The 23,691-nt window shown below is 36.5% G+C and overlaps 1 protein-coding gene across 5 annotated transcripts in view; it reads left to right on the top strand.

The window, feature by feature from the left end:
• Positions 1-22,932, top strand: part of LOC129580212 (histone deacetylase 4-like) — a 24,546-nt gene extending 1,614 nt beyond the window's left edge. Inside the window, exons 2-14 of one of the 5 annotated variants that reach the window (XM_055470423.1) lie at positions 7,366-7,496; positions 13,178-13,285; positions 13,991-14,191; positions 14,274-14,347; positions 14,449-14,582; positions 15,041-15,193; positions 15,547-15,746; positions 15,846-16,439; positions 16,578-17,193; positions 17,285-17,400; positions 17,510-18,070; positions 18,233-18,369; positions 18,435-22,932. In XM_055470423.1, the coding sequence (XP_055326398.1) occupies positions 7,366-7,496; positions 13,178-13,285; positions 13,991-14,191; positions 14,274-14,347; positions 14,449-14,582; positions 15,041-15,193; positions 15,547-15,746; positions 15,846-16,439; positions 16,578-17,193; positions 17,285-17,400; positions 17,510-18,070; positions 18,233-18,369; positions 18,435-18,492 (3,083 nt within the window). In that variant the 3' untranslated portion in view covers positions 18,493-22,932. Of the gene's footprint in view, positions 1-7,365; positions 7,497-13,177; positions 13,286-13,990; positions 14,192-14,273; positions 14,348-14,448; positions 14,583-15,040; positions 15,194-15,531; positions 15,747-15,845; positions 16,440-16,577; positions 17,194-17,284; positions 17,401-17,509; positions 18,071-18,232; positions 18,370-18,434 lie in introns of all 5 variants that reach the window. The other 4 variants (XM_055470424.1, XM_055470422.1, XM_055470426.1 and 1 more) reach the window with 4 other exon arrangements.
• The last annotated feature ends 759 nt before the right edge of the window (positions 22,933-23,691 follow it).

The raw sequence follows: 23,691 nt of genomic DNA, 5'->3' as shown, positions 1-23,691 counted from the left end.
AAAAAAAAAAAGGTCCTCACTTTTGAAAATCGATTCTATCTAGTGTAAAACAGTCAAAATTCCACAATGGGGGTCTAAAATTTTGCCAATGGGTGTCAAAAAACAAGTGAAGACCTAAAAAAAAAAAAAAGGTCCTCACTTTTGAAAATCGATTATATCTAGTGTCGAATTTTCCAAATAGCTGGGGGGGTCCACATTTTGGAATCCTAGAGGGGGGGTAAAACCGGAATACCCCCCCCCTTGCACACGTCTGTGTCTGCCTCAGAATAGGCCACATATTGTGATAGCATATTTCAACAAGAACAAAACAATGGCAAACGACACAAAGGTGCAACCATATCTTGAGCATACACCTCGTATAAGAACCAAATTTTCTTGTGGCGCCATCTAGATGGCTTGCGGGGCGCAATGTATTTTAAATTGTTAGCTAAGTTTTTTCAGCTTAGTACAGAACCATTTTTGGCAAAGATACAAAAGCATGCTCGAGGTATGGGTGCAACGCACAAGCGCATCTCTTCTTCAAAGAAATCCGTATTAATTATTATATTTTCGGATGATCCGCCTGTCTGTTTGGCAGCACGCGTGTCGCGTATATTTTGTATACAAATTTTAAAATAGATTATTTATTCCCTGTCGCCTGACTATTTATATATTTAAAAAAAAATGACAACAACAACATCCAAAAATATTTTTATCCAATTTCATTTATTTTTGCATATAAATATGATTCCAGATTGGCGTTTTTGTGATGTTGCACCGCTTGGTGGATGCGTCTGCGAAACAGGATGTTCAACATTTTTTCTGTTGATATTCTGTTTCAAGTTTCCACTATTTTTGTTTTTGTTGTTTTTTTTTTTAATTCACGATTTTGTGTTTACCTCGTTCATTGATGGGAAAATTCGTAGAAAGTCAAAGAATTCGTGTACTGTTTCGAATAAAGCGGTTGCAATTTTATGGAGGGACAAAGACAGAGACAGACACAGAGAGAAAGATAGATAGATAGAGAAAGGAAAGGAAAGAGAGGGGAATAAAGGGCAAGAGCGTGAAAAATCTCTTCGTGATTAAATGATGGGAATGACTAACAACCGTTCCAATAATTGCGTCGCAATTCACAGATGATCTTTATCCGATCAATTACGGTTCTTCTTCACAAAAGAAGTTCAAATGCGAAGGCGAAAGAACGTTCTATCACAAGCTGATTAATGAAATAATATTCAATAATTATAGATTGTCTCAAATAACGGACGATCTGCTTATCGGCTTGCAAGATGAACTCCAATCCAAATCAGACAAAAGCATGTACTTAAAAGCATGTAAATAAATCTTAAATTGAAAATGAAACAAAGAAGACGTAAACTGTTATCTAGACACATTTAAAATTAGCAACAAAACAACGACGACGCATCGGCATTATTGGAAAGAAGCAAAGCAAAAAAAAAGATGAAAAATGCTGAACATTTCCATTATCATATGAAATTATCAGTTGCGCGTGTGGCATTCGTCTATAGATTGTCTAATTATCCAATGCGTAATTTTAGCCGTTTTCCGTTCAAGTATCCGCCCAAGAATCGTTCCAATCTTTTCGTGTGTAAAAATACACACATTTTTATTGAGTATCTAATTTGAATCCAATAATAGCGTGTACGTACATGAAATATGAAAAACCGGAGAGCTCGGGTTTTTTTTATCTCTCTCTCCTACACGCCGAAGGCAGTCCAATAGAAGGGGCTGAAAAATGCGGCGCACTTGATGGGCATCAAAAATATATTGGTATACGAAAATGGTTTTGAGCATTCCAAATGGCGCATCATAAACTTGTATATACACACAACAATTTATAATTATCCGCGCGTTGTGGTATTCATATTATATTTAGGCATTTCTGTGCTAATGCGAAGAAGCGAAGCCTAAATGCTTTTCATTCTCTCTTTCTCTCCTTCACTCTCTCTCTCTCTCACTCGCGAACCAAAATATAAAATAGATTCGTCGGTGTATTTTTAGCGGGTCGCGTTTAATGCGACTGACAGAAATTCGGGTTTTAACGATTGCTGAACAATTTAAAAATAAATGCGTTCAGTTTATTAATAGCTCAATTGAACTATGTCTTGTCCTTTTCACGCTCTCGCTATGTGCATGCCGTTAGCGCGGAATTTGTTTTAAAACTCATTTTCACGGCGTGGATGGTTTTCGGCCTGCAGTCTAGCTACTGGTCTCACCTCGAATTGTTCCATGCCAACGCGAACAATTTATGTTGTGTGTGCAATGTGCATCACACATTTTTTTATGCGAACAATATGTTTTGTTTGGCTTGATTACCACAGCTCGTCGTACATTTTTGACGAAATGAAGCGCTGAATTCATTTCATTTCAAGTTTTAAAAGATGTCATTCACATTTTATTTTGTAGCTTGGATTTGTTTAGTGTCGTTTTGATTACAATAATATGAATAATTTTTTTCCCATATGAGATTGATCTTTTTTTAATGGCAAATGTTGATTTTGATTTAAGACACAATCTTTATTTTTGAATGCAAAATGACGAAATCTAATTCGTCTTCTTCGACGAGAACCGGTATAAGATCTACCCTCAAACGCACCACTTCGATCGATTAAATGCATGACAACACAAAAAGTGAACGTTGAATGTGTCCATATTTCGTAGTTTGCTGTGAATTTACAGAAATATATCGCATTAAGTTTTCTTTAGCGATTAAATGTAGTACCATGGTAGTCAATCATATTGAGACCGAAAATCTGAACAAAAATATCTGTTTGTTGTTGTTCGTTCGTTCGCTCGTTAGGCTTATCAAATTCATTGTCAGCTTGCCCGTGCTGAATTGAAACTAATTCAATTGGTTTACGGCAAACGCGGCACGTGTATCATTTGAAATTGTAAAACACATACACATACACATGCACAAACCATACATTGGCATATTCGTTGCTACGCAGTTCTCGTTTAAGCCGCCAATCGTCGTTGGATAGGCGTGATACAAAGTACGGGATGTACTACAGTACTGTACACAGTGAAGAGAAGAAATATAGCAAAAGCGAAAGGCACATTTAATAAATTAACATGAAATGTACGGTGAACATGAGTTCAAAAGGGAAAAGTAAAAGTTTTTTTTTTCTTCACCAAAAGAAAATCACTTTAACCGGCCTATCGATCGTACAAACAATTGAATACGGTCGGCTTCCGGGCACAAAATTAGCGAAAAAGAAACTATTTAAGTTGTGAGTGTGTGTATGTGTGTGCGAAAACTATAAATAAAAATCGTACGTTCACGCTGATTGATGCGAGAAAAAAAAAAACGTGGCTGGCAGAAGCAGTCATTTTGATGGATTAGTCTTAAATCGATGACCACCATCGACACTTTCGAAGGGCCCTTGTTCGTTTTCGAACTAGACACATTTCACTTCTTTTTTTTCTGCACACATCCAACATGTACACGTGCCACCATTTACGCCAAAGCTTCATTTCCACTATATTCGCACTATAAAGAAAGCTCCACGTGAAAAAAATGTGTGTGTGTTTTTTTCTCGTGCTGATTGACTTATTTCTGAATGGCTATTATTGGAGCCGAAATTGCACATTAAAAATATTGTTGCAAGAGGTCGTGTGCTAAACATCGCATGCACAACGATATAAATCTTAGATTAAATTGATGATTCAGTGTTTCTATGAAATGAAAAAAAAAAGAAAATGCTTCTAGACTCAATGTAATAGTTTGTGAACGGAGGAACAAACAAACCCTATCGCCTAAAATCTGTATTCGCGATTATAAATATTCGGAATTGAGCGTAATAAAAGTGTCATAAAAGGCGATCATACGCACCATTGGTCTATTCGCGTTCTTTTTTTTCGCTCCTTTGTATTCCCCCTCCACCTATCTCTTGTTCGGTCATATAGTTTGACCCGACGGAACACTCCGAAAGAAAATTGGTGCCGCTTGATAACGAGAAAGAGGGAAAAAAACGTTTCGTTTGCCACGTCATCATATCAACTGAACGATTGTAATGTAAAACGCGGAAACTTTTTATAGACAATTGGACAGGACAATTTGACACCGAATAAAATTTCGTTGGCCCATTTGAATAAAAGATGATATGCGCTCATATTCATTCCGAAAACAACCGACGAAATATGAGTCAAAATATATGAATTGTATGTGGGGCTTGTTTACGCACTCAAACTCCATACACTTGAACTGAATATGACGATACTTCATTTTATGCGCGATGAGAGCAGCTTTATCGCTTGTTTTTGTTTACAACCGACCACGTTAACCAACTAACTAACAAGACAATACTCGCGTAAAAGCACGCACGCCAGCGGATTAGATAAACAACCAATTGGATATACGCATTCCATATGCTCACAAACAAACTGAGCAATTTATAACGTTTCCATTTACAAAATGCAATTTATTTAAAGTTACACTTTTTTCTACGTTCAATTGGTCAAGTTTTGGCTGGGATAGTACATGCCATTTGAAAATACATTTATTTTTTGTTCATGCAACGGGTTTGCAATTGCTTATGTTTGCCAAACCTGGCAATTTTAACACATTTGATTCGGGTTTTCAACCACGATTCTGAATAATAGCGTGAATGGACTTGAACACTGCAATTGCATTGTGATTTTTATTTTCTGCTTTATTGAAAACATTTATTTTTAGACTCGGCTTTAACGGTTATTGTTAATGTGCGCAAATTTTTTCGGTAAATATACTCAAACCCAGGCAAAAACCTGTGAACAATATGTCTGATTATGTTTTTTTCCACGGCATACGTGCAAATTGACTACCAAATTTGATGCCATTTAAATAAACAAAACCGAACGACAAAAAAAGGCTACCGACGAAATTCAACTCCTATGCGGACCAAACAAATTCGTGCCTTCAGACTTAAATCACTAATATTTATAGAAACGTAAAAAAAAATTGATTGTGACTTCTTCATAGAAACTTATAAATAAACAATTTGGTGGCGTTCTCTATCTCTCTTTCTCTCTTTTGTGCCTCTTAGGCACACGAAACATCATAATTTATAATACAATAAACATCGTTCGATATACATATGTATTTCATTCCATGAAACCGTTCACATTTTATGAACGGTGTAAAAAGTGTCGTATTTTTAGTTCCGTTAATGTCAAAATAATTGCCATCACAACATTGTACATGCATGAGTATGAGTATGAGCGACATTTCGACACAGTAATGACAAACGATTTGAAAGATTCAATAAATGTGGTTTCTTTTGTGAGTTTTTTTCTCTGTTCATTCACTTTAAACCGTGTGACCAGAACAACATGATACGCTGCTTTTTCTCTCCCTCTCTGTTCCTCCACTATTGAAAAGACATTTTTGTCGCTCTCCGCAATACTGTATTTTTATGGTTGGACATTGTTGAAGGGAATCTATTGTTAATTGGTGCGCGCGAGTAAGCGGTTTATGAAAATGGAAATGTAGCATATCATGCTTCAATCACACTTGCACACACACACACACAAAAGCAATGCCTAAGGCTTTCATGACAATTAACTTATTTTTAAAACACCCCATCGATTATTCAGTGGCCATAGTGAAATATTCACGCTAAAACAGAAACAGAAACTATAAATCAAAATAATTAGGCAGGAAAAAACATATCGAAACATAACTTTCGCCCATCCAACCCTCCGTCAGAAAATCGAATTACCTTTAAAAATAGTGTGCGACTATCGCAATCGACGACGACGTAGAATGAAATAACAACACACTTGGATCGTTGATTCGTTGATAGACGGGACGGTCAACGCTAAGAACGTTAACAAAAACGTAACGTTATAACATTGCGCCAGAAACAAAATCCAATTCATGTGTTTCGATGGTGCTGTGAGCCAATTGGATGTATGTTTTGTTGTAGTTGAAACGACTCTTACAATTCGGTTACGTTCAAAGTTAGTTTTGGTATCGTGACGAAACGCAGCCGAATAAGAAAAAAAAACATATCGAGTAGCGTCCTTCGATCCAAACCGAAAAAAAACGATGTGAAAAGTTATGTTATCTACGAGTGTTTGTCGACAAAGAGGGAGAAAAAAAGCACTCATTCTCAGCGACAACGATGACAATAGACATCGGTTAATTATTCATGTATAATGCCGTGTGTATCGTTCAACATTCACAATTTCGGACGCGATTCTTGTATACAATCACACAATCATTTGTTTCTCTTTTCTTCTCTTTCCCTACTATTTACGATGACTGTGCTTAAAATTCAAGTGCGACTTTCAATGTGTTGCCGGGTGCTTGAAATGTTTATAATTTCGCGAGTTCCGAAAAATCAAATAGAAAGAGACAAAGAGTGAGTAGAGAGACAAGTGCAGGCATTGGTTGCGAAAGAGAGTTAGATAGAAAAAGTGTGTGGTTGTCGAACTTCGACTTTCAACGAAGTCGAAAATTTGATTGAAAGTGTACGGCTGACGGATATGTGTACTAATTAAAATGTATAAAAAGATCACAATTGTCACAGTCAAGGTTTTTCGCTATAGCAGCGGTGTCGCGCAAACAAAACACACACAACCACACGCAGTACTACATTCTAAATATATATTTTCCACTTGGCAAATTTCATGAGATGCGGAGCTTTTTACGTCACATCTCTCGAATCTCGTCATCGCGATACGACGATCGAGACTTATTATATAGACTACTCATATTCTTCGTATGCTAGACTGTATTTACTTGTCTGCTTTTTTCTCTTCGGAAAATTCTTCATGCGAACAGCTTATCACACATTTAGTTACATGTCGTTTGCACATTGCAATACGTGCACTCCACTACGTAATAACAATGGATGTGTGGGTGGGATCCATTGAGTTTTGTTTTTTTTTTTGCGCTGTCACAAATTCAATTCACCTGAATCCATTGAGAGAACCGCTTTTGCGTAGGCAATTTTGAATACGCACAGAATACTAATAAAAATAGACCAGAACGAAAACAAAAGAGGAAGCGAAAAAAAAAACATACGGCACAACAAACGCACTGACGATGCTATGGAAATACCGTTTCCAAGTAGATTACGTCAAACACAAACCAACAACCCTTCTTTGAGCTAGCATTTCTTTAGAGACAATTGTCAATTTGACGAGTCAGGTGTCATTTGCAAAACTTGTGATAAGCACCATTATGTGCAAATTCATCGTTAAATCCCCTTCGCGCTCTCTCACAGTCGAAAATATTATCAGTGGCTTCTCGATTTATGTTTTCATTCCATCAGTATTATTTTTCTCTTCTCAATTTCGACTGAATGAATGATATTAGAATTTTTGAAATTGATTGCGATAATATTTTTTCCTCAAATGTTTGACTTTCTCTTACAGAAATGGCTCGTGATTCAGCGGTTGGAAGAGAGCGTATTCTGGTTGTACCGAGCAGCCTGGCGCTTGACAACTCAACAACCAATCAACATGCCACCAGTGCACAAAACGATCTCAATCAACAAATTCTTGAGGTGAGTCAATTGCTTTTTTTTGTAGACCGTACCCGGACAACAGTTCGGTTGTCTATTTATACCTTGTCCTGAAAGTGAACAGTGTTCAATATGTACGTTATCTCTGATCTAGAAATATTTATCAAGTGGTCACCTCAATGTCGCCACGCTCAATAATGTGATGAATCACAGCGATTCCGGCGACCGTTTCGTAATATCAAGCAGAACAATATGAGGAGAGGGGGAGTATTAAACACACATACTCAATACAAAATAATGCTATTTCGGAACACACGCGACGCTCAACGAAACCGGAAAATAGATTGATAGATTTGACATGGAATTATATAAATCGTAGCAATTTCAAGATGATTTGTTTTAGTGCGGTAAAGAGCCGACACAGTATACACTAGACAGATGATATATGCTCATTTTTATCATTAAAACTAATCACCGTTTGAATGCGGCCTATAATTTTACAGCCAGTCTATTTTGTCATTTGCTCGCATAGATTTTCTGGTGTTTTTGAATGGCGATGATCGTACACAATGACGCAAAACTTGCAAGCAAATGATGTTTAATTATATAAACCGTGCTTCTGGCATCATATTCACAAAAATCCGTTCACAAAAATAGAATAATTTCTTAGGAAAAAATCATGAGTCAACGCGAAAACTCAAACCATTTTTCTTTCCCTCGAATAAAAAATTAAAATTAAATTTATGGTTCTTTTATTTCACATCTCATCGAGCGAAAGAAAGCAATGAAGATAGTGAGAGAGAAAACCAAATCTTGTATAATTTTCTTAACACAACACAGAGAATAAAGAACAATTTCCGGTGCCAATGTTCGCAAAGAGACAGTATCGCCCATTGACGAATCATAACACATTTTGCGCACGCGAAATACATGTGGTTGCTTATTCTATTTTTTTTGCGCGCGCGAGACTCAATTTAAAAAAAATGAAGAATAAATGTCGTGAAAGCTATTCAAAGTGGACAGTGTGAATAAATTGATTTATACGTTTTCTCCGCAAATTGTCGGTATGAATGGCGTCCTGTCAAATGATGCAAAATCATAATAATCTCGACCATTCATTGTCAAACACACGCTGTGTGTGTGTGAATGAATCAACCGTGAAGAAACAGAGAGTGACGCGCTTTCTTCTGCAAACATTTCGCCGATTTTTGTTTTCTTCTCTCATCGACTCTTTTTTGTCGTCGATTTTTTTCTCGTCGATTACGTATATTTATAAATATTGCGAATTTTGCATTTTGTACATAAATAATCGTGGCTAAGCACTTGCTTGTCTAGATTTTTATTTACATTTTATCTCGTGGCCAATTTTTTCGCACCAGAAAAAAAACCGCTTGAATCATCCAGCACGGAAAAAAACTCGTGTTACGCAATGGAAGAAAGAACGAAAAAAAACGATTTTGCACACGAGCATGAAATGGAGAAAGAGCTAATAAATTTCATATGACAAATAAAATGTGTCTCGGACAGATCGACTAAATTAAATTTAATGTTCCGAACAACTAGCAAAAACGTCGATCCCGTTTTTTTTTATTGTTAGTCGGATTCATTTCAGTTGGCGCAAAAAAATTCACATATAAGTGGCCGAAATAAACTTTGATCAATGGACAACCGGCGATGAATAATTCAGATGCGTTCCGATTTCAAAAGGGGAAGTGATTCACATTTTATCCCCTTGAAATAGGAAAAAAAAAGTTCTGTGTGAGATAGGCGACAATGGCTGGCAATTTGCAATGTTACTGATTTGGATATTTCATTGAAAATCCGAGTAAATATTTAACAAAAAATGAACATCAATACTGCGAATTCCGAATCAAATGCATACAACGAATAAAAAATTGCGAATGAATCGCAAAGTAAAATTTCATCAAACGATTCCTCGTGAAAAATTATACGATGACGATAAACGACAACCGAAGAAAAAACTGTACCTGAATGAAATATCAGATTGACAGAAGTAAGTTGTTGGTTGGTAAAAATACTCGCATCGCATTTTGCCTATTTTAAACTTTAAATAGTCCGCCTCAAAATGAAGTGCTTTTCTTTTGGTTCATGTCTTCGTTCATTCGATCTGTCAAAGTCGAAAATTTGTAATTGCAAACAATATCCAATGATTAACATATTTTATGCGGTCGAGACGTTGAATTGCCACTTTGGTAGATTTTTTGCTCACGATTAACCATTGCTTTATTAACCAATACAGAATTTCAGTTTACAGTTTTGCGAATGGAACTGATAAAAAGCGGAGAAAACTTTATTCACATTCCATCTTCTTGTATCTGTCTCTCTGTGCTTTTTTTCGCATCGAAGTTGAAAACTGTTTGTTGTTGGCATACTAAGTAAGACATCTCGATATATTTACTGGAGTGAGTAGAGCATTGAAACCGGATCCAACCAAATGAAAAAAGAATCGTATTTCGTTTGGCTAACGAGCCACGATTTCTTCTTCTTCTTTTTTTTTTTAAATCGTCCAGAGTTTTTTGCGAATGATGTGTAGCGCGAGGATACGCACTGTGTTTCATATACGACGAGCTCCAGCTCACGTACGCAATTGCGTGTCCGGGTATTTCCAAATGTTGTAAGAGTAAACGAAAACTGGTCGAAAAAAGAAAGCCAGTTTACACCTATTTGCATATGTTCCCGTTTGGCCGAACACACTTTGATTGTGAATAAATTTTTGCGTAAAATTTTGCGAGTCGAATGAACAAACGTGAAATGCAAAAAAGAGAGCCGACCATTTCTATGAAGTTACGATTCATTTGTCACGCGCCATTTGACATTCGGATCAACTATATTTAAATTGAACCGTAAAATAAAGTGACAGAAGTAGCAGTTTTGTTTATCTAAGGAATGTTGAATGCCCCAGAAAACGTGATTTTTATTACTTTAACCCGATATAAATACATCACAGTAACAACAACAATAGCCCACAGTGTGCAATTTAACGAGCAAAAAATTGAGTATCATATGAATTCACAAGCATATCATGTGATTTGCTTGTTTCTCCACACGCATTGAATTGGGATTGTTCTGTTTTTGGCCGCACCAAACGCATTCTTCTCTTTTGATGACGTCGAGAGCGAGAGAGGGAAAGAGCAAAGAGAAAAAAGGTACACATTGATAAGAGCGATCAACAGCCGGTTTAGCGCGCTACTGCCGCTATCTTGCGATACGGACAAATAGAACGATGTTCATACTTCATTTGCACACGTGCTTATCGAGTTTTTTTTCCGTTTGCGATGAAATGATGGAATGGATAACACATATCTTTGAAAAGATAGATATAGAGAAAAATGGATACAGCAACAAAGTATTGATGTTCAACTGCTGTGATAAGAAGAAGCCTTTGTGTCCATCGCTTTCAGTCAACGCCATCAACATTTTCGATTGAAAACTGTCAAAAACACGCGCAACCGGAAGTCGATCGCTTTTGTTTTTGATGAGGATGAATTCGCGTGACCATGTATCAAATGGAGAGCGATGAGATGTGTCGAAAAGATCGACTCGAATTTGGTTCGATGGCGATAAAAATGATGAAAAGGAGCTATGAAAATATAATCGGCTAGCCTCACACACAAAATCCCAGTGTTTTTTTTCTGCGAAATGAGGAAAAAAGACTCGACCACAAAAGATTTTAATGCTTTTGTCGAGGCCCACTTAACAGACCCGATTTAAAAAAAAACGACCCAGTAAAAAGAAATACATTTCATTCGGCAGCTCAAGGGAAATATTCGAATTGTATATGCAAATTGCTGAGTTTATTCTCGGTCGCAATCCATAATTCTATTCACGTGGAATGATTCTTTTCTACGGGGTACTGCTTGTGAATGGAGCAGGTTCCATATTTTCCACCGTAAAACAAAAGCATTTAAGATTCAAGCATATCAGCCAGTTAATTCTGACCGGATCGTTAGTCGTTTCGCATTACGTCGTTTCGTTATTTTTGTCAAAGGTTTTTTTTTCATTTCTTCTGTTCCGATATCACCACACACAGGTACACTTGTGTAAGCTTGTATGTAAATTTTTAATTGAGAAGCATCCAGTCGTTGTACAGAATGAGAGGAAAAAAAATGATATTTGTTTGTTTATCGTTCAGTCGCTCGCTTGCATTCGATGGCGTATGTTATTTTAATGTTCATTCTCGTTCTTTCATCCTCTTTCTCTCTCTTCATTACTCAAAATCGTGGCATTTTTCTACTGTGTATATTGACGAGATTATGAACGTTGTCACTGTAAAGCGTTGACTGTTCAAGGTTTTTCTTGTTTTTATTTTTAGCCTATTAAATATTTATGAACGAACAGAGTACGACCGACCGACCGACCGACCGACCGATTGAAAGAAGTACCAGCGACAGAGAAACATATGTGAGATATAGACAGATAGATGTGTCTTGTTGTACGATGTACAGTGTAAGCGCGATTGTGTGTGCGTGCGCGTTAGTGTTCGCAGATCGATCGCAAATAACAACGACGCAATGTACACAAACGCTCGCCAGCCCGTAATCACACTTTGGTTGCTTCTTTTTTCAAATACTACAATAGTGTAGTATTTTTTTTACTCTGTCTTCAATGGACAGTACACAACCGAAAGGTTTTTCGTTCGCTCCTATTATGAGAAAAATGGTTTCTACCCCGAATTGAATATTGTTGTGGAAATTCCATGTTGTCATCAACAGTTAACTATGCCAACGTATTTCCTATTGATTTATACATTTTTTTTTCTCGATATATGAATGTGAAATTTTCGTAATTAAAATCTAAAATTCTAAAATTCTAAAAGTGGTTGCAGCCTGAATGTGAACGTAATTAAAACATCCAACTGGAATGTTGCTTGCATAAAATGGCTTTATCTCTTTCTCAAAACATTTAATTGGACATTTTAGATTGATTTCGCGACTGTATCAAAAGCAGATGTTGAATGAAGCCAAAGCAATCGCATGTACCTAAATTGGTTGATGATTTGAGAGAGTTTTTCAAACCGCATTTTTTGTTCGTGCTGATTTTGTTTTCGTCAAAGTCATTTTTCGCGTAAAACACATTCCGATGCGTCTGTCTCGATCCCGAAGAATCGAATTGTTGGCAAATAATTTTGGTGTGCCGGTATCAATTGGTCGTTTCGCGTCACCACACCCATTAATTCGTCGTGATTATTATGCTTTTTGAAAAATACTTGCTGAAAATTCTGTCTCGCAGTAAAATTGATTTGCGGAGAAAAATTACTCGGGTTTAACATGAGTGTGTGTGTGTGATAACAAGAACATTCGTTACACAAGACATAACCGCAATCAGCTCGCGAAAGACTGAAAAAAGCAGACTGTTTTGTTGTTAGCGATTCGTTACACGGATCGAACGCAATTATGCAAATGAATCAAAATCAGGTATTCGATGATTTCTTTTTCCATGGAGATGCGACGTTATTTCTAAAAATAAAAACCCTTTAAAGCGATTATACAATCCATTGAAAATGTATTTTTGAACACAACAAACACCACTCGTTCGCTCCCTTTTTCTCGTTCTCTCTACCTCATCATCACAACCGAACATTCATCGAATTCAATCAATATTACAGACAAAAATAAAGTAAAAGCAAACAAATCTGTATTGTAAGCCTATGTCAAGGATGAATAATTCAATGGAATTGGATTTTTTTTTATTATTCATTGCAGCTGAAAAAGGAGCAGGAATTGCAGAAGCAAATGCTTTGGCATACATTTCAGGAGAAAAACAAACAGTTGGAACTTCAGCATAAATGGCAACTCGAACATAAGTTTCAGGTAAGAATAAATTCAAAAGAAGGTAGAAAGAATAAAAATGAAATCAAAACGAAAGCATAAAGAAACAGCTTAATTGAAAATAGCATTTAGACCAAAATGAATCAATCCATGCATAATCACTTGCCAAGAAAATGAACCATGGAACGGAAGAAATATTCCATTTCTATCTTAAGCTGCTCTTTCTTCATTATGAAGTTAGAATAGCCATTTATTGTAAATTGATAATAAGCCGCTTAGGTCGATTGCAAGATCAGTAAACAATTTTCATAAAACGTTTTTTCCCCTTTGATATCTTGACAAACAAAATTGTTTGGATACAACCACCGACAATATTTAGATATCATTCTGGTTCGATTATTGATTTTACTATATTCCAAATTTCATTTCAAATTCAAACTTCATTCTTGAGCTGCATTCCTTTTCAAATTGGTCAAATTTCGATTAAGTTTTACTTTACCTCTTGCATCTTTGCCATTAAATATGTATGCTCATCGAGCGCTCTTGGACCATTCATTGTGCGAACTACTACGTTAATAATACAAAATTGCGTTCTAACTTATGCGTTTCTGTTTCTGTTTTGGTTTTCGTTTTTAGTTTATTTGTTCTTTATTTTTTGCTCTGCGTTGGTATTACTTTTTATTGCATTTTTTTTTGGTCCACTGGCACAAAACCGATATACCTCTTTCCAAAAACCGTTATTTATAGTCTGCGGCGTATTCAAATGGCGTATTGCAGGAATTGCATGAGCAACGTATAGCCGCTCTTGAGGAGCAACAACAACGCGAACAACGTGAACAACGAGAACAGCGTGAACAACGCGAACGACGCGAACGTGAGGCAATCGTTCGTCGGAAAGAGAATTCATCCAGTGCCAATGCTAGTCCAGAAGTTAAGCAAAAATTGCAAGTATGTATCATTCACACCATAATCTATTCAAACCATTGAATGAGAAGACATATTTCGAATAAATTACTCTCTTCTTTTGCAGTCATTTATCATCAGCAAGAAGCAAAATGCTTCATCAAATGGTCTTGCTTCTGCCGCGTCGCCATATCGAAATTGGTAAGCATTTGTTGAGCCATTTCATTTTTTTTTCAATCATTTCAAAACATTGAATTTTTAAATGGTTTTACTTGATGACGTGTGTCCATGTATATTTTCAGGGGTGTTGTCAAAAGTTCATCGGGCGAATCGTTCCCAGCTGGTGTTCTGCCAAGCTCCCACCCATATAAAATACCTCAACAGCCGCCACCAACTATATCGAAATACGATCCCGATTTTCCACTGCGCAAAACAGGTAACGAAACGATTTCGATCGATCCATCGATCGGCCCTTTGATGCATGCGAAAATGAACACATGGCATTTGAGCAACCAAAAAAAAAATTATTTTCAATTGTTTTGATTGGAAATATAACAGACGTTAATAAAATGAATCAATAGCAAAACAAAATGCTCAAAGGCCTTGATGTTCTTCGGCTAATGATGTTTTTCGTTGAATAACTTTTGTTTGCAAACAAAAGTTTGGAAATGTGCAGCTTTTTTCCATAACGTTTGATATATTTGTGCTAAAAATTTTGACCGATTTTATTTCTCTTGTGTGCATTTAACACCAAAATTTATCTAACGAAAAACTAACTGTATCATTTGAAGATTGATGGATTTCATATAGAATTCAATAGTAATATAGTATAACAAATAAACAAAACTCACGTAAAAAAAATATCGAATGTATATTTCTTTGATTCGGCTGCAGCATCCGAGCCCAATTTATTGAAGATACGTTTGAAACAAAGTGTTATTGAGAGAAAAGCTCGCGCCGGATCATTGGCCGCACGACGACAAGAACGTTTGCTAATTGCTGCTCAACGTCGACTAAAGCAACATCAAAGCTCTCTAATTGGACCAAGTATGTATCACATCAGCTGCAATTTATACACATATTTTCGTTTGTCTTTGTTTGATTTGTCTACACCCTCGATGAGCTCAACACTGTTTAATCCGAAAACAATCACACACACCCAAGAAAAAAAACAATCTAACGATACGCTTTTAATGTATAACGTCTTTTTTTTTGCTGTAAATTTTTCGATATCGATATAACCATTATTATTTGCATGAGATGCTCAGAAATATGAGAGTGTGAAGTGATTTGTCGTTGTTTTTCTTTTGTAAATTGATAAAAGTCCGCCGCGATTCATTTTTCCGAAGCTTAAGATAGTAATAAAGATTTGATTCATCGTTTAGATTGTTCATCAACAGATTCAGGTCCGAATTCGCCGCCAACATTGACCGGAAGCCGTGGCTCACCCACCAGTGCGACGATTCAAGAGGAAAATGAGGATCCAAACTATCATGCTGGCCGAGATAGTATTAACGATTTGTCGTTGTATACATCACCAAGTATGCCTAATATCAGTCTGGGACGGCCGCATCTACCAAACGCACACAGTCACGCTTATGTAAGTGAATCGATTGCGGGACAGTTTGATTTTAATCGAAATGAATGTGAAGAATGAAATTGACATACTTTTCTATCGTCTTTCCAAAAAAAAAAACAGGGAATTCATTCAATTCTACGAACACCGTCGCAAACAATGCTAGCCCCACCGGGAGCACCGTATTTTATTCCGACCATGGAACATGGTGATGTACCGCCAGCCCACAGTGGAATTCACTTGGCCCAAATGGCGGGTTTGCATCCGATTCCAATGTACAGCCAACCAATCACCGATGCTCAAGTTGCACTCGCTCGCTTGCATAAGCAAGGCCATCGGCCATTGGGTCGAACTCAATCAGCTCCACTTCCACTTGGCCATCCGATGCTAACGGGTGCTGCTGCCCTGAACATTGCTCAAACACACTATGAAAACAGTGAGGCTGAACGACAGGCATACGAACAACAACACTTGCAATTGACACAAAAGATCCGGCAAACGGTGTTAACGCGAAGCGGACGCGCCGAATCGTTCAAAGAAGAAGAAGATGCTGTCATCGATTTAACCGATAAAAAGCAACCACCGAAACCTATACCAACAAGCACCGTGATTTCGTCTACTCTCAATCCACCGCCGGCCATATCGCCCGAAGAACGATTACGTGATCAGGAATATTTGCAGCAACAACGTGAGATACTCATCCGTCAATCGATGCAGGTAAATGCTTTTCGTGGCCGTCATTCAATTTACTTTCACTTTTTTGTGCTAGTTTTTAATTTCATTTGATAACACATCATTGCGTTCTACTAACATCTCGTGTTTTCATTTGAATATTGTGTAATAATACGATTTTAGTTGTCTGTTGACGATCCATTCTTGATGCGGAATCTCAGTCGACCTTTATCTCGAACGTTATCGAGTCCTTTGGTACCGCTTGGACAACCAAATCTTTGCGGCATTCGTGATACCGGCCAATCGTTATCGCTCGACAATCCAATCAATTTGACACATCGACGCCACATTACGGAGAACGAACACAAAATCACAACCGGTCTTGCATTTGACAACACAATGCTGAAGCATTCGTGCATTTGTGGAAATAATTCATCGCATCCCGAGCACAGTGGTCGGCTGCAAAGTGTATGGGCTCGGCTGGGTGAAACTGGATTGGCGAATCGATGCGATCGTTTGCGATCACGCAAAGCCACACTCGATGAAATTCAAACGGTGCACACGGAAAACCATGCCATGCTATTCGGTTCGAATCAATTGAATCGCCAAAAAATGGAATCATCACGAACGAGTTTTGTGCGGCTCGCATGCGGTGGTGTTGGTGTCGATTTGGACACCACATGGAATGAGAACTATACCAGTGCGGCTGCAAAAATGGCAGCTGGATGTGTTATCGATTTGGCATTTAAAACAGCGAAACGTGACATTGAAAATGGTTTTGCCGTCGTTCGCCCACCAGGTATGCACCGAAAATAGCCAACATTCTAAACATAGTCACAAAAATGTGTCTCAATAATTAATTTCTTATCTTTTTTTCTCGCTTGAATTAGGTCATCATGCTGAGCCAGATTTAGCCATGGGATTCTGTTTCTTCAACTCTGTTGCAATTGCTGCGAAATTGTTGCGTCAGCGTTTGCCAAATGAAATTGGAAAAGTTCTGATCGTCGTAAGTAAATTTGAAAATAACAAATCATCATGTTGGGAGTGTGAGCTCCGTAATGAAAAATATCCTCCGTAAATTTCGCTGATTCTTAATTTATTATATTTCTGGGCAGGATTGGGATGTACATCATGGTAATGGTACGCAGCAAGTATTCTACGAGGACAATAGCGTTTTGTATTTATCAATACATCGACACGATGATGGAAACTTCTTTCCGGGCACTGGTGGTCCAACTGAATGCGGTGCTGGAATCGGTGTTGGATTCAATGTTAATGTCGCATGGTCGGGTGGGTTGAATCCAGCGTTGGGCGATGCCGAATACTTGGCCGCGTTTAGAACGGTTGTAATGCCAATTGCTCGTGAATTTGCACCCGATATCATTCTCGTTTCGGCCGGGTTTGATGCTGCCATCGGTCATCCACCACCATTGGGCGGTTATGTGGTGTCACCAGCTTGTTTCGGTCATTTAGCACGTGAATTGATGCAATTGGCTGATGGTAAAATCGTTCTGGCCCTTGAAGGTGGTTATGATTTGACCGCAATTTGTGATTCAGCCCAAGAGTGCGTGAAGGCTTTACTTGGCGACGAACCATCACCCATACCTGAAGTTGAGCTATCGCGTGCACCGTGTCAAAATGCAATCGACACACTGCAGAAAACTATTGCTATTCAGGTAAAACCCAAATTGAATTGATTGATTTGTTTTGTTTTTTGAAAATGGAATCGAATTCCAAAATAAACCTTTCCTCTCTCAAAAGGCATAACGCATATTTTTGTATTGGCTTTTGTATCAATACACCACAAAATACACGACTCCAATTTTGTTCATTTGCAGATGTCACATTGGCCATGCGTAAAACGTTTGGCCCACACCGTTGGAATGTCAGCTATTCAAGCACTGAAATGTGAACGAGAGGAATCAGAAACGTTAACCGCAATGGCTGGTCTCTCAATGCAGCCACCAGCGAATCGGTAAGACCATACCCGGTTAAAACGTTCTGAAATTTTTATTAATTGCAAACTTTTTCCCATGGCAGTGGTTCGCTTTCGCGTGAAGAATCTGATGAACCGATGGAACAAGACGACGCAAAATGAATGAAAAAAAAGCATCGACGAAAAATTGATAATTGCGCAAATTGCGATAACAAACGAAAATTGAAAGAATGAAAAAAAAAAACAAAAATTCTCATACCTGCTGGACATGTTTTGATTTGGAAATGTGTAAATGATGTTGAGTTTATATTAGAGATCGAGGAATTAATGCATACAACTATTTTGAATATAGAATAATTGTGATTTTAAATGTATGTTCTTAACAATTAACGTGATTAAGTTTTAAATAAGAGAGACAGGCGGTGCAAGAGGCACACAGCTGAAGAGAATTAGATGAAATGAGAATGTGTGTGAGTAGGGGAGGGGGGGGGGGGTAGCAAAGAATGAAGCGTGTGACATTTTGAAATGTATGTGCTATGCACATAATTTATGGTCGCCGGAGTTAGGAACAGCAAAAAAACGATAATTTCTACATAAATGCAGGGACACAAAAGACGCAAGACTAAGTTTGCCTAATAAAAGACGAAGCAATCCGCACTTTATCATCTCGATAACGTAGTGTATGATTTGAACTGGCATTCCGACCCAAATGAAATCCATTCGATTGAAAACAAAGAGAAAGAAGAGAAAAAACAACAACGGAAAACGAGCAAATTATTTAAAAAATGAACTGGTTTCATTTGGCAGGTGAAGCCATTGTGTGGTGTGGTTTATCGGGCAAATAGTTTCTTGTGTTTTTTCTATTTATATTTTATTAAAATGACAAACCGAATTAAAGTGAAAACCGCACTCACACACACACACACACACACACACACGATTCAACCAATTGTATATAATATATATTTATTGTGCAAAAAAAAGAGAGTATAAAACACTAATGTTTATGTATAAAATACAATTATCCGCTTGAGAAACAATATGATGAGCCCATTTGTTGGTGCACCTGCAAAAATGTTATGTGCTTTATGGATATAGCCACAATCACACGTTCGTCAGAACATAAACTCTTAATGATGTGAATGATAAATATCACACTTAAACACACAGAGAGAGTCACACGACTTATTGATAGCTGATGTTGTTTATATTTCACACCTATCCCACTACTACCTCCTTCGTGAGAGTACGCTGGGAATGGTCATGTTTGGCGCATATTTTTGAGAAATGGAATTTCTCTGAATGTTGATTTTGTTCATCGTAACGGTATTTGTGGTTTTTAACACATTTTGCACAATTTTTCTTTTCATTTCAAAGAAGCAACGCGAAATGAATATTGCATGAGCAAAATAATAACACGGCTTCGCACTCAAATCGACGAATTTAAAATACTTAAAACTGAAAAAAGTGACATTTGTCACAAAATAAATTTATCGTATCCGTTGTTTAATAACCACGAAAAAAAAAATTAATCACAAGCAAGAGAGACAAAAAAACGACACTTTAATCGTTTGCATATATAATAATCAGGTGATGCATACAAATTGCTCAGCCGCAATTCAACGAATTTCCATATGTTTCTTGTTTTTTTTTAAATCATGCGATTGCATCACATCCGATTCATGGAACGATAAGGATTCAAATACACCTCCCATTCTGCGAAACCAATTTTCCTTCCTCACTCTCTCGATCAACTTTGTATCAATCGATTGAGAAAGAGAAAAAAAATGTAATAGAAAAATTTCATTCAAAACTATTTTTTTTCCTTGATCCATATCAATATAATGTATTCGCATTGGGCAGAAATCTAAATGAAGCGAAAAAAAATATAACAATAACATCACTGAAAAGAGAAATCCAATTTAACACTTAAAATCGTATAAAATATTCATAACGATATATATAGAGAGAAAATGAACTAATTTGAGTGACCTTAATGTGCAAAAACCAACGAATAAAAATTATTTAATTATACAGAGACCGAGTGTCAGTGCTGTTTCTGTGACTCACACAGGATCAATTGCACTGGCCAACTCTTTTTATAACAACAACAAAATGGATCTAGCAAAAAAAAGAAGAGTTTTTAATCGAATTAACAAATAAAAATGTCGAGAGTTTCAAATTCGACAGAAGCCGGAGAAAACTAGCAAACGACGAAGAATTTTAAATGTCAATTGTTGTCTAAAATAAAACTAAATGAATGTAATGTGTGTACTTTCAGCAGAAGCAGAAGAGGAAGAACCAATCTAGATTGAGCAAATTAGTCACGGTTTTAGTGAGGACACAAAAGTGCACACAGAATTTGTTATCCATAATAAAAATGTCTGGGGTTTTCTTCCGTTCATGATTGAATGCGAAACTGTAGTATTTTTATTGACACGGCGACCTAAATTATAAATATTGTGTCATTAAATAAATGTATAAATAATTAGTTAAAATGATTTTGAGAAAATGAAAAAAAAAGGAAAAATTGAATTAGATGAACAAAAAAAGGATAGAGAAAATTGTTTCAAATATTTGTTGATATGTGTCTCGTGGCGTTGACTGAACAATTCTCAACAATGAGATGCATCAAATTTTTAAGTGCTGGTCACTAACATAGATAGACAATTTATCGGCGAAGAATAAGTCACATACACACGCAGCAGAATTTCAATCAATTCGCTTGAAAACACATACCGAAAAACAAATAAACTTAGACAAGAGATTTGTTTCGATGTTATTTGTGGTGGAAATATTGTATTGATATTGTTCTAGATTTGTATCACACATACACAAAGCAAAACCACATGCATTAACACTCATTACTCACACTCAACAAGACAGAGAAAACAAGCAAACCCATATTCAATGAGACGAAGAGAAAAAAGAACGAGGAAAATCATTATACCAAAATGAAACGATGAAATTTAGTGTAAATCTTGTTTTAATATTTTTCGATATGCTTACACACAAACAAAAACAAAAAACACAACAAAAAATAATGATAACATGAAAAATTCTATGATGAGATAATACTTTAATCGACAGGTGCAGCTTTTAAGAATCGTTTTACCTAAATTAAAATGAAGATAAAAACAATGACGAAGATGAAAGATAAATGGATAAAACAATGAGGATATACAAATATTTAGATATCAAGAACACATTTTGGTGAAAAAGAACAACAAAATAGACAAATTGAGTGGTTTCATTGAGTCGAACAGGAAACGTACGACCCGACATACACATATTACGTATAAAAAACAAACAAATTGATGATGGTGTTTTACCACCACATGAACATTTTAGATATTTATTAATTGTGAAATTGATGTTAATTATTGGTGTTGACGCGTGGATAACAAAAAATCCGATACAGAATCCAATCAGGATGTGTGTGCTAATACCGTTTTTTGTAAGTGTGGACATTTGTGTGTCAAGCCAACCAATCAAACAGCCGAATACCTTTGAATGAATAGCACACACTTTATGAACGGTGAACAAATAGCTAATGTTTTTGGCAAAGTGCAAACCTGTTTTCGGGATGATGTTGGCACGTACATCGAAGAGCGAACGATATGTGTGCGTGTATTTTCTTGATGATATGTCCAAACTTGTCGAATGGATCGAAAATTGTATGGCAAAAGTTTTCACGAGATATTTAAACAGATGGTGGCATACTAAATGCAAACTAATTTATCAATTGTCATCAAAAAGAACCAGACACAATCGATTGTGTGTGTGTGTGTTTTTGATGGCGTGTGCTCAGTCGAATTTTATATGTAAATCATCTCTTCTTCTTATATTTATTTCCTTACTATCTCAATTTTTGTGAACTCTTTTTTTTGCCTACTCTAAACGCACACATTACAACAATAGACAAATCAATCTATCTGTGTTCCACTTTGTTCGTTTATCATAACTATTGTTCTTATGGTATTGTTGTTGTCTTTTTTTTTCTTCTTCTCGTAATCCTCTTACTCAACCATTTGATGGAATCAACAACATGACCACATCATTTATTTAAAATCATTTCATTTTCTTTGGTTTATGTTCAAACTCCAAAACACTCGAATCGATGCCATTTCGCATCGTTTTTTTTTTTAATTAGGCACAGCTGAATATCATGGCGACACATGAAGAAAAAAATTGTAAAACACTGAAATTTGTCTCTCTTTTTTTAAGAGAAGAATAATAAAATCACACACACACACACATACACCCAATACATTCCATTAATCTGTATGACAAATTGTGTTTAGTTTTTAAGTTTCTAATTTAAATAGTAATTTTATTTTTCAATATGAAAACCAATGTTATAAAGAATTTAAAAAAATCTATTTACGTACAAACAATTTTTTTTTGAAATTTGATGATTAAGAAATGTTAATTCACGATATAAAAAAAAAACAGAAAAATAATTTCATCCATCGAAACAACGGTGGAATGCATGAAATATGTGAGAAAGAGAAAAAGAAAAATGAAAAGTATATTATCTATGGAGAAAAAAAAACATGAAATTGAAAATAAAACTGATTGTTGTTTTGTATATGAAAAAAACGGTTGTTTATTCATCAATTTTGTCCAAGTTTTCCTTGGATTGTTACTTTTCCGCACGCCCATGTCGTGTGTAAAAGTATTGTAATCACTTCAAAACCTAGGTACCCCGAAAAACCATTTTTCTATCCATTTTCGAAACCAAAAAGCACGATACAGTGGTTATTTTGCTATGTTAATGTGGGTGTGTCGTACCCTGTACGCTGTACGCAAATTTTTTTTTAGCGCGATTGCTCAAACACCAGAATAGGAAATGAAATTCTGCAAGTACCAAACGTTTGTGCTTCGTTAGACTTGAAAACCATTAAATTTTCAGCCACCCCAGATGTACCCTAGGATACCTAGCCTATGAAAAACCTTCAAAAAATCGAACTTTTGTTCGGGAGGTACCCAAAATAGGCTCCCAGGTGGGTTTTATCATGCCCACCCGATTTATTTCATCAAAATAATAGGGGCCCCGGAACAACCTAGCACCCGCTAACCCACCTTTTTGGTATTAAATCGGTATGTTAGTTCAAAATTCCTTGAAAAATCGAACTTTTGTTCGGAAGGTACCCAAAATAGGCTCCCCAGGTGAATTTCATCACTCCCACTCGATTTATTTGATCAAATTAATAAGGGCCCAGGAAGAACCTAGCACCTGCTAACCTACCTTTTTCGTATCAAATCGGTATAATAATTCAAAATTTCTTGCATTTTTTGTTCTTTATTATGTTAAAAATCGCGCTTTTGTATGAGAGTTTCAAATCACTCCTTCGCTCA

Source organism: Sitodiplosis mosellana, unplaced genomic scaffold (assembly GCF_009176505.1).
Source record: "Sitodiplosis mosellana isolate CC-2019 unplaced genomic scaffold, AAFC_SMos_1.0 Smas_scaffold_7303, whole genome shotgun sequence".
Taxonomy (NCBI): domain Eukaryota; kingdom Metazoa; phylum Arthropoda; class Insecta; order Diptera; family Cecidomyiidae; genus Sitodiplosis; species Sitodiplosis mosellana.
The sequence above is the reverse complement of the archived record's forward strand: the minus strand, read 5'-3'. Positions and strand labels throughout refer to the sequence as shown.